We start from the raw sequence: 16,773 nt of genomic DNA, 5'->3' as shown, positions 1-16,773 counted from the left end.
CCCTTAGTTTGTGTCAGCACAAGAATGATGCAAATATATATTCATCCATATGGTAACTTTAGGGTGCCAAAACAGACAAGCATCAAGTTCCAGAAAACTTCACTTCCAAAACATTTCAAATGTTTTTTTTTTAATAGATATACTTCAATTCTTATAATTTGACTTAACAACAAAAACGATTAGTAACACAGCTGTTGAACAGAAGGATTTACTGGACTCCCACAACAGCTGAAACTCACTTTTCTTCCACCAAACGGTTGCAGCAGAACACCACCAGTAGCAATACTTTACCATCCCCTTCACCTACATGTTTATACTAATAACACCACCACCACTAGTGTATTTTGGCAGGAGAGGAGGAGTTAGACTTTACATCTACCTTAAAGAAAAGGATCTTGCAACACCCCGGTACCTCACTTCGCTGTACATTTGACATACCTGCACCTCCCCTTGCTGAAAGGTGTTGACAGCAACAGGCTGCAAGACCCAGGCAGCAAATGCTGGAGCACATTTGCTCAGGTGACTACTCACAGACAACATTTTCAGTAAAGCAAAGCTTCAGTTATTTCCCTGTGCCTTTTTACAATACTATTTATAAACGTTATCAGGAACAACTTTAGAGAAAGGATCATTTAAAAAGCAGTTGAACAGGGCATAATTCCAGCCAACGCTTCTCTTGAGTTTGTTTCCTTTCCAGCTTGACAGTTCATGTTTACTTGCCTTAAGAAACAGACCTGAAGTTTGAAAACAGCTGCTTTGTGATACTATACTGAAGTACTCATCAAACCTGGGAAAAATTATTTTGACACATACAGATAAAAAAGTCAGTCATATACTCCTGTAGTTATATATATGTATGACACTGCAATATAAAGGCAGAAGAATTTCGTTGCTGACTTAGTCACAGTCTAGAAGCAAAACTGTTCTGTTCTTTCTTAAAGATGAATAAATAAGTAAATCCCACACCACCAATGGATGCTTTTTGTTTTCTGCCACATGAATACTGCAACACAGGGACATTGTTTATCCTCCTATCTACAGGGCAAGTTTGCCCTTCTGAAGAAGGTAATTGTGAGGAATATAATCTCAGCTTCCTAAAGTAGAAACTTGATATACAGCATTTAGATGCTGTTTACTCCTTAATACAGCACTCTATAACACAACCATTACAAATTATTATCAAATGCAGGATGATCTGATAAGGTCCCACTGAACTGGACTACAATTTACAGGAAACATCTTTAAGTGAAGCCTTTTGATTCTCTAACAAATCTCTAATGTATTTTCTAATAGGAAGTCTAGTGAAGCCAGAGCCATTTATTCAGGGGATATGCAGCATTATCTCACAAGAACGCATAAATACTTCTCCATTTAAGATACTGACAACTCAAGATCTCCAATATAAAATATTAATTCCTTCAAGATCAGAAATTGAAATTTCTGAAATTAACAGACTAGTAAGTACTTGCAGCCAGCCATGAAAGCAGAACGCATTTGCACTGAACTGAGTTATGAGTTTATTTTTACAATTTAAATGCATTCTTAAAGCTCAAGAACTACTTCAGGCCAAGGAAGTCCAAGCTTTATAGTTTCACAGCATGCAAACAACCTTCTTTGATGAGCACACTCCCAATCTAAGTGGAAAAGGGGTACTGAGAAAGACATATGACAATTTAAAACAAGGGAGAAGAAACTCATACCCCTCCCTTTACACTGCTTGAACTTTGATCTTGAAACACTCCAGATATTTAAGGTGTTAAACATATGGACTAATCCATTCTTTGTGAGAGACCCCAGTCTCAAGTTCCTACTCATTTCCAAGAAGTAGATGCTGTATGTTTCATAGTGATTCCAGAATTAAGAGATCATAGTATTTGGGAGAGAAAGAAGGAAAAATGCTTTGTCTCAGCATGCAAACCCAACTTCAAAAAAGGAATTATAAGATCTCAAATCTATCGCACACATCTGCATGGCATTTGTCACAGCAAGCTTATACCCAAAACTGCAGAAAAGCACTTTTCAAATCTTGTCTTATTCTTGATTCCCATCTGCTGAATGAATTACTCTTAGAAGCATGAAGTAAAATGTCAGTAAACACAGCAAGCACTGATAATAGCCTCGAAGATCTGGATTTTTTAGTCTTTTCAGGAAGTACATTTCCTTTATTCAGCTCAAAAGGCCTCATACTTCCTCTTACCAGCTTAAAAGCAAATTACCCTGTTTTTAATTTTTTTTTTCTTGTGCTTTCCAGCAGCAGGAGAGGCCATTTAGACAGAATAAGCCACAAATAACAGCATATGAGAAACTGCAACAAGGTGGAGATAACTCCACAAAACCAGCAGTAGCATACATTAAATAGAGTTGCATATTTGGATACTGAAGGAATTTTTATGTTATCTAGGTTCTTTGTTTTTGAAAGGAAAAACAAAACCAAAAAAATCACAAGTAGGTCAAAATAGATAAGCACTACATTTTCATGATGACCATTTAGGTAAGACTTTGAAGAGAAATGAAGAGGTTTACAAAAAGCTTGCTTTCTTTGACCAGATTGGCAGATATTTCCCCTTTCCAAATTCAGTCCATTCAGCTAAAAATAGAGCTATATTCCTCTGGACTAGGCACCTTCCTTCCTGGATTAGAAAATATCTAGTTGTGGTTTGTAACTGTTCACATTATCTTTACTATCACTGAACAAATGAGTCACAGAAATAATTCATATCAGTACAGAAGCAAACCACTTATTTGGAAATATCAGTGAAATCACACACTGTGTAAAGGTTCATGTACTTACAGCACGATACTAAAGATAAAATGAAATCTGCAATACTCTGAGACTCCATTAACAATTGTGGTATCATACATAGATTAGGTCATGGAAAAAAGTACCTGTGCATCCCACTGACCTCCCAAAAGACTCCTCAACCTTCCGGCAAGTACAAAAGACAACATTGCCAGTGAAGAGTGGGGAGTGAACAGAAGTCACACCAGGTGCTGCAGCACATCTGAGCTGAGAGACAAGGTATCTGCCAGCCTAACAGCCGAGGCGTGGGCTAGTACAGAGACCAGGTCTGAATGCATTCATGGTTTTCTCTCTTTCAATTTTATTTCCCTTTTAATACTTAGGATTCAGTTTCTCGAGCAAGTTGGTGAAAGGAGAGCAGGGCAGCCCTACAGCAGTGTACCTGCTGAGGGAAACCATTGTAGAAACTGGTCTTGTCTGGGAGATGGACTGTCACTCGACAGCTGTCGGCCTTGCACCCGGACTTGGAGCAATTGAGCACCTCAAGCCCACACATACACGTTTACCCAAGCACCAAGATCGCCCTGTCACCCAGCCGACCCCCCGGGAATAGGAGCAGCATCTTCAATCCGCCCTGAGAGACACCTGAACGGAGCCCCGGCGCGCTGCTGAGGGGCACGGAGACCGAGGGCCCGGGGCGGGCGGCGGGGGCCCGGCCCGGCCCTCGGGGGGCAGCGAGCGGCGCGGTCTGGAGCCACAGGTCGGGCTCCGCAGGAGGCGCGGCCGGGGCCGGGGGAGGCAGCGGGGCCGGGGCTGTGACACACGGCCGGATGCGTGAACCTTCACCCATTTACAGGAGGGGAAGAAAGAAAAAAATAAATAAATAGAAAACACGCAGATCCCCCCCTCACACCCCGGCGGGACGGCGCTGCTCTTCCCGCCCGGTACCAGCGATGCCGAGGGCCCCGGGGGGCGGCGACCGGCACCTCAGCAGCGGGGCCGCGCGGGGACAGGCGAAATCGGGCGGGGGGACGAGGAAATCTCGGATACCCCCACCCCAACCCTCACACGACCCCCAGCTCCGCCGCGGTGGCCCGGGGCCCCCAGCCCCAGCGCGCCCGCCCGCCCGTGAGGGGACCGCGGGGGTCCCTTCTCTCGGGACGGCCCCGCCCGGGGGCCGCCGCGAAGGAAGGGGGGGGTGGGGGTCCCCACCAGGGGAGGGGGCGACCTCACCTCCTGAACCTCTCCTGGAGCCGCCGCATGGGTCTGGGCCGCCCGCCCCGGCCGAGCGGCGGGCGGGGGGTCGGGACGGGAGGCTGCGGGCGGCTCCTGAGGCGGCGAGGGCCGGGGTCCGAGCCCTCATTGGCGTGCGAGCCGCCGCGGCGCGCAGCGACGGCCGGCGCCGTCCGTCGGTGAGGCGCGGGAGCCGGGCGGGCGGCTGCGGGCGGCCGCTTTAACCGGCCTCTCGGCTCCTCTCAGCCCGCCCGGCCCGCGTTTCCCTCCGCCCCTGCCCGCCCAGGCCCGCCCCCGCCGCGGCAATGGCGGGAGGGGGATGGCGGCGGCTCGGCGGGGAGGCGGCTCGGCGCGGGGGACCCCCACCCCCTCGGCGAGGCCAGGCCGGGGGGTTCTGGCGAAGGCCGGCACGCCGCCGTGGCCAGCTCTGCCGGGAGGTGGGGGGGGAAGCGCCGCGCGGGGACCGGGAGCCGCGGCCTGGCCGCGGGGTCGCGCCGAGGGTGGCCCAGGCTGAGCCGGGCTTCCAGGGTCGGCCTAGAAAAGCGGATCAGCGGTGTCGGGACTGAGGGCTCCCCCGGGGCCGGGGCTGCAGCGCATCCCTGCAGCCCGGGAGGGGCAGCCGCCTCTAACAGCACCGAGTGACAGGAGGTAGGGCTTGAACTGCCATTGTCTCAACACGTTCACCCCATTAAGCAGATAGATGAGGATTTGGCGATTTCAACATGCCTAGTTCTTAAGCCCTAGATGCTGAAAGAGCCCTTCCACACGGCATGTGGCAAGGGCTGACCGAGGCGCCGGGCTCTGAGCAGGGGCACAGGCCCTGGGTGCCCTCACCCCCGGCACAGGGCCCGGGGGTGCGGCAGAACCCCCCTCCGGCAAAGCCGTGGGTCTGCGCCTGCATAAAGCTGCACATGGAATCATTTACTCCGCTCTAAATCCAGGTTACAGTGGCTAGGCTGCTTCTGATAACCTGGGTAGCTATCTGCCTAGTTCCCCCAGCTGTAAGCCATAATCTTATCTAGTCAAACCAAAATTTTCCGAGCAAGGGTTATTTTACTAAGTGAAAAGACTGTGTCAAGCGTGTTTCCGTAAGATAAGTGTGATGGCGTTGCCTTGTATAGTACAAATCAGGGCATGAATTAGGAGAATATTAAATTCTATTCAAGCTTCTGTCCTCTAATCTAAGATCTTGTTTACAATGGGATTTTGAATAGTTCCAGCCCTCAACAAAAGTGATTAGTATAGGCACACCAAAGCAAACCACCAGTTTAGACAAATAAACTATATCTGGCATCAACATCTTTTCTGGAAGGACCGAGACAGATGGGATCTGCTGCTGCTATGGTTTGTAAGTCACCTCCCCAGCCAAACGTGTCACCTCTGCCAGGTAACCACCTCCACCACAGGCAGCAGAAGGAAGCGTAAGCGTCATGATTTGGCTGGCCATCAGGCTAAATCTGACTTTTCATGGCCTTCAGTCCCTTTTACTAACTCTTCCTCCATGCCAGGAGTGAGCAATTAGGTGGTAACAGCTTTGTAAACTGCCATGGCAAGACTTGCTCTCGGTTTCTCTAGTTTCAGGATGGAATAAACTCTTCTGGCACAAATTGCAGATTTTGGTCTCCAGCAGGCGCTTGCTGCAAGGATGGCTGGGGCTGGGCCAGAAAACCACTGCAGACAGTCAGCTGCTCAACTTTGCTCAGAGAGAAGGGTAGAGCTTGCTGCTGGAAAGGAGAGCTCCTGAAATGCAGAGCCAAGCTAGTTCCCCGAGAAATACTGCTATTAATCTCAGTGAGGTATCACTGTTAATAAATTGGTACAATCTGTCATCTGATTTAACAGTGTCACTGCTAATAAAGTTTCATATGGCTTATGTTATCCATTAATCCAAAAGGAGCAAAGTTTGAGGACACCACTGAAGAACCCAGCCACACACACATGGCTGCATTTAAACATCTGAAGCTTCAGTAGTATCCCAACAGCATGGCTTTATTTTGAGGCAGAAGTTGCGGTGGCTCAACCTTCCCACTCAATACCACACACCCATCCTTGCATTCCTCTACAACTGCCCCAATAATTCGCTCTTTCAGGCTGTAAAAATGTTCAGGAATGTGTGACATTATGGACACCATGAGTGGATGGCTGGCTTCTTTGTGGTTCTGGTAAAAGGCTGGACTGATTCCTTCAAAATGAATCTGCTGAGACCTTCAAAGGTGTGCACAGAGGCATTGCATTTTGTCTCCATCTTATCTCACTCCCTCTGCCTTTCTTTGACTCTTCCTTCTGTCTCTTCCGAAGCCACTCTCATTTTCATTTCCTTCCCTGCTGCCTTTGACATTTGATCTAGACTCTACCAGCAAATGTGTCACAGAGAGTTTTTCTCCTCACAGTTTTCAAAGCCTGTTTTTCCACCTTTGTTCTGTGGTCAAACTTTGTTCTGTTGTTAAAGAACAATTGGTGTAGCTTCCTGTTGCTGGAGCATCAAAGATTTACAGATTCAAGATACAGTAAAAAAAATTACTATTTCAAACTTGTTTATTTTGAATGAAAATGAGAACATTCAAATCATGAAGCTTGACTAAGTAGAACCAGGTTAAGAAGACCACCAACCATCATGACAGCAGTGGTGAGACTGGAAGATTTTGAACTGAATGTCTGTGTCTCTTAGGAGACCACTAAATTACTCAGCATAGATATTGTTAAAGTGGTCCTGACCAATAACATGTTTTCAGTACCTGTGACTCTTGTTGAGCTCATCTCTGTAATTGCTTTTTATGATCTAATGAATCAGAATACCTTAAAAAAAAAAAAATCACAACAAAAGAAACCCCTTATTATGGGCCAAGTAACTATTAACTCTAAATCCTAAAAATTGGCATTAAGCATTGGCATTAAGCATACAAAAATAAGGAAGCAAAAACCTTATTAGCTTGATTACTCTTATTTACAAAGTGTGAAAGAAAAAACCTTCAAATACCCAATGTCCATATGATTTTAAAATGTTCTTAACACTAGAAATATTCTCAGCCAGAAATGGATTTTAACAGATGAGTCAGGGTTAAAAGATGGAAGAACTTTCCTTACTGAATACATCCCTACTGTGGAGCACTATCACGTAGTACATTTGGAAGAAGGAAGTGTATTGAAAATGAACAGCTAAGGACTCATTAATAAGAAATTTAACCTATTATTTTTTCATTGGTTAAAGATAATTTAGTTCTGATCAGGGCAGTGAGGTATTTGTAAAATGGATTGTCCAAAATGAACTAGGCAATCCCAGTTTGATACTTAATAGACACCCATTTGACACCTAATAGAAGGTGTCTGCATAGCAGTTCTATTACTAATTGCAATTCCTGACAGTCTCAGCAGTGAAGTCAATGAGTACATGAGCTATGTGGTTTGCCCTTATTATTTCTAGGTCAAATTTTACCCATGCAGAATTTCCTGCCGGTCCTTCACAGTCACTATCTACTTGTCTGGGGATGGGGGAGTTTGTACTCCTGGACTAATTACGAGCATTACATTGACAAACAGATATACATAATTTCTGAATCAGACATCAAACGCTTTTATAGGATTTGGAAGGAATGCAAATAGGAACACAAAAGTGGGGTCTGTAGTTTTCACTGCATTGCAAAATTGCCTTGGGATGCACAAATCTATCAAATAAATAGGCAGGACTCGTTGAAAGCTTCCTTTTCCCCACCCAGGATGAAAATTTAAGTGCCGCTTGAGATGTCAGTGGTGAATTAAATTCTATCAGGAGGTTATATTAATAAAACTAAACATCTCACACAAAAGCTGACTTTCTTCTGGCTGTTTGGCACAGACAAGTTCTCATTATAAGCCTGTGCAATAACTCGTCTCCTGATTTGTGAAACAGATAACAGAGAAGCAAACACTTGTAAGCAGCTTCATGGTTGCCAAAATGGATGTACTAGTGACAAGACATTGCTAATGTTCCCAGGTACTTACTTTTTAGAGTTGCCAGTGGTGACAGGCTGATTCTGGAGGCAGCAGGGCAGCACACTATGGCTCAGGAGGCTCTTAGCCAATTTAATGCAGCAGGGAGGCAAGCTGAGCAGCACGGGGCCCTTAATGAGGCACGGGAAACAAGTTTGACAGGTGAAACTCCTCTCCACTCCCAGTCTACATGGGAGAACAAATCAAGCATTTCTGGTAAGTAAGGGTGGAGAAAAATACCCTTCTGCCTTCATAACAAACAGAATGAGGATCTCATCTTCTGCTCTTAGGGGTGTACATGATAATGGAGGATGGTGATGGTTTCACTAAGGTTTGATTTAGAAGCTGTAGAGGTAAAGCACTTAGAAAGCAAGTTCTGAAGCAAGCATGGTTGTAACAAAATGCCTGCTTCATACATGTGTGTGGCTGTGGTAGAAATATAGTGTAAAAAAGATCATCTTGGCTGGTAAAACATATCTTACTGATGTAATTTTTGAAGGAAATTCTATTTCTTCTTCAAGTATCTAATACAAAAACCAGTTTTGCAATAATGTGGACTGTAAGACCAGGATAGCAATAGGTCTCAGGAGAGCCCAAGGTGAAGCGCTATGTGCTCCACTCTGGGCACAAGCTCATGCTTCAGTGTGAGCTGTGGGGTGCTCAGGAGCACTGGGGGGAAAGCTTGAGGTTTTGCTCCCTCTTAGCATGTCCTCAAACATGTCTCTGTAGTACAGATCAACTGGGCAAATCAACCCAGAGAAGGGCTTGGACTTTCTTAGCATGTCCAAGGACATGTGGCAGCAGATCTACCCTGTAAAAAGTTATGCTCTGGGTCTGAACCAGGACGAGGGTCCTGCAGACAGCATGGATTATAGCTCTTTTTTTTGTCTGCTTGCTGCAAACTGACCCAGATTTCTGCTTCATCTAACAGGTTTTTTTGAGCATAGTGTGAAGGAGAAGCATCTCTTACTGAAATGCATGTTAATGGTCTTGTGAAATGAGCACCTCTCCCTCCCTCAGCCTTCCCCCAATCTAATTAATAAGGTCATCCCACTGAAGGCAGGTTTATAAATAGCTTTCCAAACACTAATGGAATTAGTTCTGGCGTGGACAACTTTTCCAGGGTGACACAAGTATCTAAGAAGGTCTGGCTCCTTGGCATATACAGCCACTTGCAGGAGAAATGTTCAAACATAAACATTTACCTGATGTCACTGCACTCTTGCTGCCAGCACTAGACCTGAAATGGGATTACAGCATTGCCTAGTAATATAATAGAGAAGGCTTGCTGCAAATAAAACAAGTGATCTGAGAGGGATGTGCCTTGTATTAGATTACATTGCGCTAGAAAATGAAATGTCACATTCTGATGAAAGTTTCTCTTTTGTCAGTATTTCAGAGAAAAGTGTATTTTTCATGCCCACAAGATTTTGAGGGAGCAATAAACAGTTACCTTGGGGAATAACAGAAAAGTACTTCAAGTCAATAGGAATCTTTAATATGAAAGCAATTAATGGGAATTGAGTAGTGTGGCTATAAACTCTCAGAAGAGAGCAATGTTTTAAAATCGTTTGACTATTTAAATCATCTGTGAACTGAGTTACTGAACCCCTTTGAAAGCAAAGCTTGAGTTATTAACTTTTTAAAATTTTGCATGAGTCTGGAATTTTATAATAAAAATAAAACCTAAATATGTCATAGAAAACATAAGCTCCAATTGTTTAGAAAACTTAAACCAAAACACAGGGAGAATATATGTTGGTTGTTCACTGATTTAGGGACTTCAAATCAATGAGAGTTGAGCTCCTAAACAAGGGACAAACATGAAATTACATTTTGATTATCTGTGTGACTAATGCAGTTTAATTGTATCTTCAGGAAAATAATGGAGAAACATTATTTTGCAGTTATTTGGTCTGTGTATCAAATAATAGTCCTCCATGTATTGCATTTCCAGTAGTAAACAAAATTACATAGATTTCAAAATGCATATTGAGAAACCAAAGAAGATCAAATTTTATATTAATCTATCTCTTCCAACAAAGGAAAATATGAAAAGGTCTTTTTTTGAAAGTTGATAAAATCCCATGTCATACTTGATCCTAAAAGCACATCTTCTAATATACCAGTTGTTGGGACTGTTTCAAAAACTCTGATATTTTTCCCTTGTTTTGATTAGCAAACTTGGATTCATCTGGATTCATGATGTACCTCAAATGTATTTCAATCGATGACATTTTCTAGTAGGATCACACTGATTTATTTGTTACAAAGAGAACTTTCTGTTGGAGTGAAACATCAAATTCCTCCATGTTTGCATGTTAATGCATTCAACCTTCTCCTTAGATGAAGAAGTTTCCACAAGGGCAGGAGGTGCTTTGTGCAACTGAGACAAGATTGCATCTTTAGAGGAGGAGAGAAAAGCAGCACTTGTCAGTCTCTGTACTGGCCTTGGACCAGCTGCACAAATTCTGAGTCATCAGATGAATCAAGTCTGTTAATGACTGCAGAGAACTTCAAAAAATACAGAAATATCCTGCTTTCAGATATTGATTCTGTAGTATTTCCTTTGGGAAGCTTTAGTCATAAATGTACCAGAATTCAAGGCTTGTTTAGAAGTAATGAATGTCAGGGGTTTTTGGCTTTTAGTAATTGCACCATAAAAAAGGTGATCAGGGATTTTAACCTTCTAGTTGTGGTTGAGTGGCCCATAGTCCTTGGAATATCTGTCAGTTCCTCCAGCAGAAATCAGTATGCAATTTAAGCTAACAGGCGAATAGAAGTGTATTAAAAGGCAATATAAAGGTAAAATTCACTCATAAAGAGAATTTAATACAAAAGACCAAATCAGGACAACCTAACTCGGGAGGGAGCTAAGCAGCTGCTGCTGTCTTCAGGTTGAGTTGGAATCATACTGTCAAGAACACCTGAAAAATCACAGTTCAGTTTCTTAAACTAAAGGGATAATAGAGTCATGAGATTCTGTGTTGTAGCCTGCCTTTAGAAAGTCTACAATTAGAGAATATATATTTATTCTAACTGTATTATAACAATATATACTTTCAGTGTCAGTAGATCCTAGGAGACCAAGTCTCCCATCCAATCTTTCAGTTTCACTGGTGGGGTCTCATTATTGTGGCCTGCAAAGGAAAGCATCGCCACCAGCTGCACCCCACTCTTGGGAAAAAAAAAAAAGTACATTAATTGCCCTCTCACAGATGTTGGATTTTGGCATCCACACTAAGCCTCCAAAAGTGGAGGCTTTTGAAGATTTTTTTAGCAACGTGTTACCCATGCAGAACAAATTATTTCTCTTTGGTCCCAATATTTTATGTATCCACAACTTTTTGCCTCTTCAAAAGTAAATGAAAAATGTTCACATTTATACCAAAGCCAGAATAAACCAGTTCCATGTTTAAATCCCTTTCCACAGGCAAAGCGGACCATCTTTAATCGATATTTATGACATTGACATGCAAAAATTTTTACCCTCCTTTTTTCTTCCCACTATTGGGTTTTTGCTCTGTGGACATGTCTTGCCATCCATAATCACTCTAATACCTCATTTTTGACATCACAATCAATGAAGTGAAATAAGCTGTTATTTAATGGGTCTGACATAAAATCCATTTAAGTTAACAAAAAGACTCTCATTGTTTCCTATCAACTCTAGGTCAAGCCTAAAGTGAACAGAGGGGGTGGAATTTAGCCTGTCGTTTGTCATCTGAGAGGAAATGATTTCCACATCCCATTTGGACTGCTTAGAGATTTTAAACATATTTAGCAAAAGAAAATGAATTGATTTCTTGTCAGTGGTTAAATGGTTGAAATTTTACTCTGATTTGAATCTCTCAATTTAAGATTTTTAAGATGTTTGCTGAATTATATTATTTTTATATTTTAGCTTAAAATGGTATGAAGTTTTCTCAATAGTTTACAAAAGAACAAATATAGGAGATAAAGATCAAGATGAGTGGAAGTCAGTTAAACTGAAGAGGTGCCTGACTGCCCTGCACAGGTCATGAAACAGCAGCTTGCATGGGGGCTCAGCCTGGCTGCCAGGGGCTGCTCGGAGCCCGGCAGCCTGTGAACTCACTTTGCCCTTCCTGCCAGCAATGCGTGGGGCCTTCTCACATGCATCTTGCTGACAGCTTGTTAGTTTTATTTTTTTTAGCTTCATTAAATACATTTGGAAAGGGAGAAAACACCTATACTCCAATGCACAGCATTATCTCAGGTCTTCTAGGTTTTGTAAAGAGACTTAATAAAATATGAATCCATTTTTCTCTATTGCTTGCAAATGTTTACAAATGTAACTAAGAAGCAAAATGAATATGTTCTTTACTAGAGCCCAACAAACACCAGACACACTGTCGCTACCATATCTCCCGTTCTAAGTAACCCTTGTGAGCCTTGGAAAGAGTGAGCAGAGGGGCTGGCAGGGACAAGGAGAGCTGGGTGATCATCTAACTTTCAATTACCCTGGTATGTTGGGAGACTTTTTCTTTCAGTGTTTCTGCAGAAATAATTTATGGTATTCAATGACAAAAATCCAAATGCTCGTTCTCTTGGTTGTGGTATGTTACAAAGAGTAAAGGGAGTTCTGTTTCACAATGTCCCTTCCGGGTGACCAGAAACTCTTGGTATGTACCATTTAATTACTGGTGGACAGGCCAAGTTGCTGAGAGGTTAGAGGACTTGCAAGAGACAGAGGTATCAACAAGTTTGATTCCAGTGCAAATTTGTCTACTCGGCTGGCAAACAGAGTGACTGCAAAACAAATGTTACTGTTATTGGAAACCTTTGTGAGGCCTGGCCTCCACCATTGACTCAATTTTCACTCTGCCCTTGAGATAGAGTTACAGATTGTGTTATCTTTGGTGGAAGGGATAAGTTTTCAGATAGACTCTGACATGACTTATCTTTCTGTTGTGGTAGACGAAAGTCTACAGTGTTCCAGTGATGTCACCGAGAGATTGGACGTACACTGATGATACTCCAACCCATCGCGTAACTGCTGGAAGGCCTGAAGGGGAAAAAAAACCCTAATAACTGGGAGGTTTTTAGAAGCCAGCTGGTCAGCAAGTGAGTAAACAACAATCCAGAGGGGCACAGGAGACCCTCAGGACAGCAAATTCCAATCTTCCGGATATCTGGGTCTTGAGGCTCAATAGTAATATTTACAAGAAGATAAGTTGGTTGAACAAAATCAAGAAATATACAGACAATGTCCCTGATGAAGAGCTGAAATAGAGATGTCTGTGTGTACAGAGCATGGCTTTCCAGAAACTGCTCCTTCCCTGGGGCTGTCACGTCTGAGCTACTTCTGGTTATCCAAAGAGAGGAGCAGGAATCCTCACTGGGGCTTATCTTGTTCTGCTGCACTGGATGTTACAACCTTCTTATCTGTGGTGGATATCTTATGCTCGTGGATGCAAAATTGCAAGGCCACATTTTTGGGAACGGAACCCAGAGCCTTGGAGGAAGGCCACGCTTTCAAAATCTGTTTCCTCAGTAGCTTCCCCAGTGGCTGGGATGCGGCGCTGGCAGCAGATCAAAGCCCGGGAATTCCTGCGCTGTGCTTGGGCCATTCCTCCTGGCTGAGGTCACACCACTCTCCTCCTTTCTGTATGGTTTTGGCAGGATCAATTTTATAAATTACAGGGTGAGATACAGCCCTGATGTGAGAGTGAGGATGGGGAGGGCATGCTGCTGCTTGCCTGCCGTGTGGCTGGCGGTACCTGTCACAGCTAACCACCACCGTGGTACCTGCCTGTGCCCTCGGCCAGCCCCTCGCTGGCAACTGTGCCCCACACTGCTGATATCGACTGTACACGACTCATTTTAAACAGCCTTACATCTAATATAAATATGAGTGTTGGTCTCTGAATTGCTGTCAATTCTTTGTAATTTTTCTGGAGTCTTGTACTAGTATTTTACTTAAATACTAGCTTTTTATATTGTAGAAAAGAACCCCAAAGCCATTAACTCCCTTGGCACTGGGAAAACCTCTGTGGAGGTTTCAGTGAAAACAACAAAAGGTTTTATGAGAATTTTCTAAAGGCACATTTGAGTTTTTCAGTGGAAATCCAAATTCCCATATTTTGGCAGTAGAGCTGTATTGGGTACATTTGAACTAATGTTAACTACTTAAAAGATCTTTAGTGCCTTTCAAGACTAAAGGGAGGGAATCTTATTCGAGGAAAGATGCCCCTCAGCAGAGGACAGGTGATACTCTGGAGGAGCTCAGCTCTCTCCTCTTGTTCTAGAGTTTTGGGGAGCAGAGGCCTAATCTTTGGATGGTTGCGTTAATCCCATCCGAACTGAGGGGTAGACCACGCTCCACTTGCATGCCTGCAACATGGAAAGTTAAAATAAATGGTTGTTAAACTACAGGCTGTATAGTGCAATAGACATTAGTGCTGCTTTTAGTCATCAATATAGTGCTATTTAAAGATGACCGATACTTTAAAATCTCCAGATGATTAATATCAAAAGAATGTTTCTTTTTCATTTGAGTTTTTATGCTATCATGTGGACATGTCCATAATTAAATATGTGCTTGACTCTTTCTGTCTCCATTTAAGTAGACATTAATGGGGAACTTACTAAAAACAACTGCCAAAAATGCTCCTGTACTTAAACTTCAAAAATATTAATATCAAATTACATAGATGATATAAGCCTGATATGAAATCACTAAAGAAAATTAAAGCTAAATGTTTTAGTTTGTTCAAACTGTTATTTTTATTACAGTTTTTCTGCAGCAGAGACCTGTGCTCCACTGCGCAAGGGGTGGTTTAAAAATAAACATTTTTAAACACAAAATCTTGCCACCTACAGCATAAAAGAATAGTACTAAAGTTGCAAAATCAAAGGCCTTATTCTTAAAGTCAACTCTGTCTTAGTCTTGCTGTATATGACTAATATGACATAGTATTTAATGCCATAATCAAACAGTATTTGTCCTGTAGGAAAAATCACACACTGGATAGACTATGTTCATTTTGGGAGCAACTATTCAATATTTCATTTTCTCTTTACTTTTCAATGCATGGACTAAGGTTTAATCCCAGCTGGGAGGGAGAGGTTTTATGAACTGGAGTCTTGATAATCTGATCTGATCCTGGGTCATTTGCAGAGCAGTCATAATCGTTTGTGCACTGAATCTGCATGCTAAAATTTTTCCTGTGAATTTTTTTATTTTTAGAATTTTTTTTCCTATAGTAAGAATGGTATCTTCTGATGCAGTGACTGCAGGAAAGAGAACTGCCTGGAGCAGCCAAGTCTCACTGGGTAAATGTTCATGGGTGCAGATGGATGCTTGCGATAACTAGACATAGATGGAATTATACTAGTGACTGAGGATCCCAAAAGTGCCCTTTTTACAGCCATTACCCAGACCAAAGCTCTACCCTATGCAGAATTTCCATTGTTGCAGCATTGCTCTGTCGAGACTCTTGCCTCTCTTCACTATGGAGTGGGGGCTGCGCTACACGTTACACAACCTACAAAACGAGCTGGAGGTCTATAACAAAACCAAAGTTGGATCAAGTCTTTTGCAACAAGTGAGTGGTACCTTAAATGGAGATGTTGTTTGTATTCATCCCTTTGCTGCTAAGGAGCAGAGAACAAATATTTGTACAACGGCATTCACAAATCCAGTTCACATAAACCCTCTCCCCTCCCTGCAATAAAAAGCTGCCAGAAAGGTTGGCTCTCCATTAAACTTTGCTGTGGGTGATAAATGTGCCTGTCTCCAAAAGCAGTCCTCCACTCAACACCAAACATGGCACGACAGGAATGAACCAGCCGTTCTGCTCAGCTTGAAGGGCAGATCCTCAGCTGGTCTTAAGAGCTGTGACTCCAGTGCAGCCGGTGTAAGCCAGGGCTGCTCTTTGGACCTTTATTCTGGCTGATCAGCTGCACAGCTTTACATCCCAAACCCTGCTTTTTATACTGAAATGTAAAAACACAAACCAAGCAATTCAGAGTCTCTGTTTCGGTCACAATTCACCCACTGCAACTAGGGCTTGATGGAGGAGGGATGGAGAACAGCATCAGGAAGACACCAACTCTGCTCATCACTTCAGTCTTGGCACCTGCGAAGGACCGAGCAGCCCTGTGGGACTGCATCCCAGTCATCTGCTACTGGTTTTGAAGCTTTGTAAGGATGGACCTCCAGCAGGGATTCCAACCCTGACCCTGCCAGAAACGCTGTGCACCCAGCTGACAAAAAAAGAGCTGGTCGCAGCCTGGGCTATGGTGGATCTACACCAACTAGAAATTTTTGCACACTGGAGTGAGTTCATAGCTTGGAGGGGAATGGGATGATGCCCATCCTTCCTCCAATGTTCATGTAGAGGCAGTGGTGAAGCTGTTCTTTTTTGTTGTCAAAAATGGGCATGATAGCAGGGGACATAGCCTGAGCTTGAGCTAAGCACGTGGGAACGCGGACAGTCACTCTGCATGCCTGCCCTGGGGAGCTCTGCCAGCTCACCTCCACCCTGACCTCACGTAGCCCCTGTTATTCCAGCTCCTGAGGCCAGCTCCGAGCAGCAGCTTTGTCCTCAGAGCAGGAGAATGGTTTGTTTTGACGGCAGGATAATTAATGTGCCTCAGCTCCATCGCTGTAAAATCCCCGGGGAGACGAGGCATGTATAATTTTTACTGCGCCACAGCTAGGTGAGCATAACACAACATTCCTACTCAGGGATGACCATGCTTAGCTACCTGACTGTAAAAACTGCAGCTGTTTTCCCTATTTCACAGTGGCAAAACTGGTGTCTATTAACCAGCCCACTTGGAAAAATAACACCCGGCTCCCCAGAGAG

At 43.5% G+C, this 16,773-nt stretch overlaps 1 protein-coding gene across 2 annotated transcripts in view; it reads right to left on the bottom strand.

Moving 5' to 3' along the window:
• Window positions 1–16,773, bottom strand: part of MMD (monocyte to macrophage differentiation associated) — a 45,321-nt gene that overhangs the window by 14,968 nt on the left and 13,580 nt on the right. Inside the window, exon 1 of one of the 2 annotated variants that reach the window (XM_074847322.1) lies at window positions 3,974–4,202. The exons of the other annotated variant lie outside the window; for it this stretch is intronic. Within the exon in view, the coding sequence (XP_074703423.1) occupies window positions 3,974–4,002 (29 nt within the window). The 5' untranslated portion in view covers window positions 4,003–4,202. Of the gene's footprint in view, window positions 1–3,973; window positions 4,203–16,773 lie in introns of those variants that run through there. 2 annotated transcript variants of the gene reach the window in all.

This window comes from Strix aluco, chromosome 21, assembly GCF_031877795.1.
Source record: "Strix aluco isolate bStrAlu1 chromosome 21, bStrAlu1.hap1, whole genome shotgun sequence".
NCBI lineage: Eukaryota > Metazoa > Chordata > Aves > Strigiformes > Strigidae > Strix > Strix aluco.
Note: the sequence above shows the minus strand (reverse complement) of the source record. Positions and strands in the feature narration are given on the sequence as shown.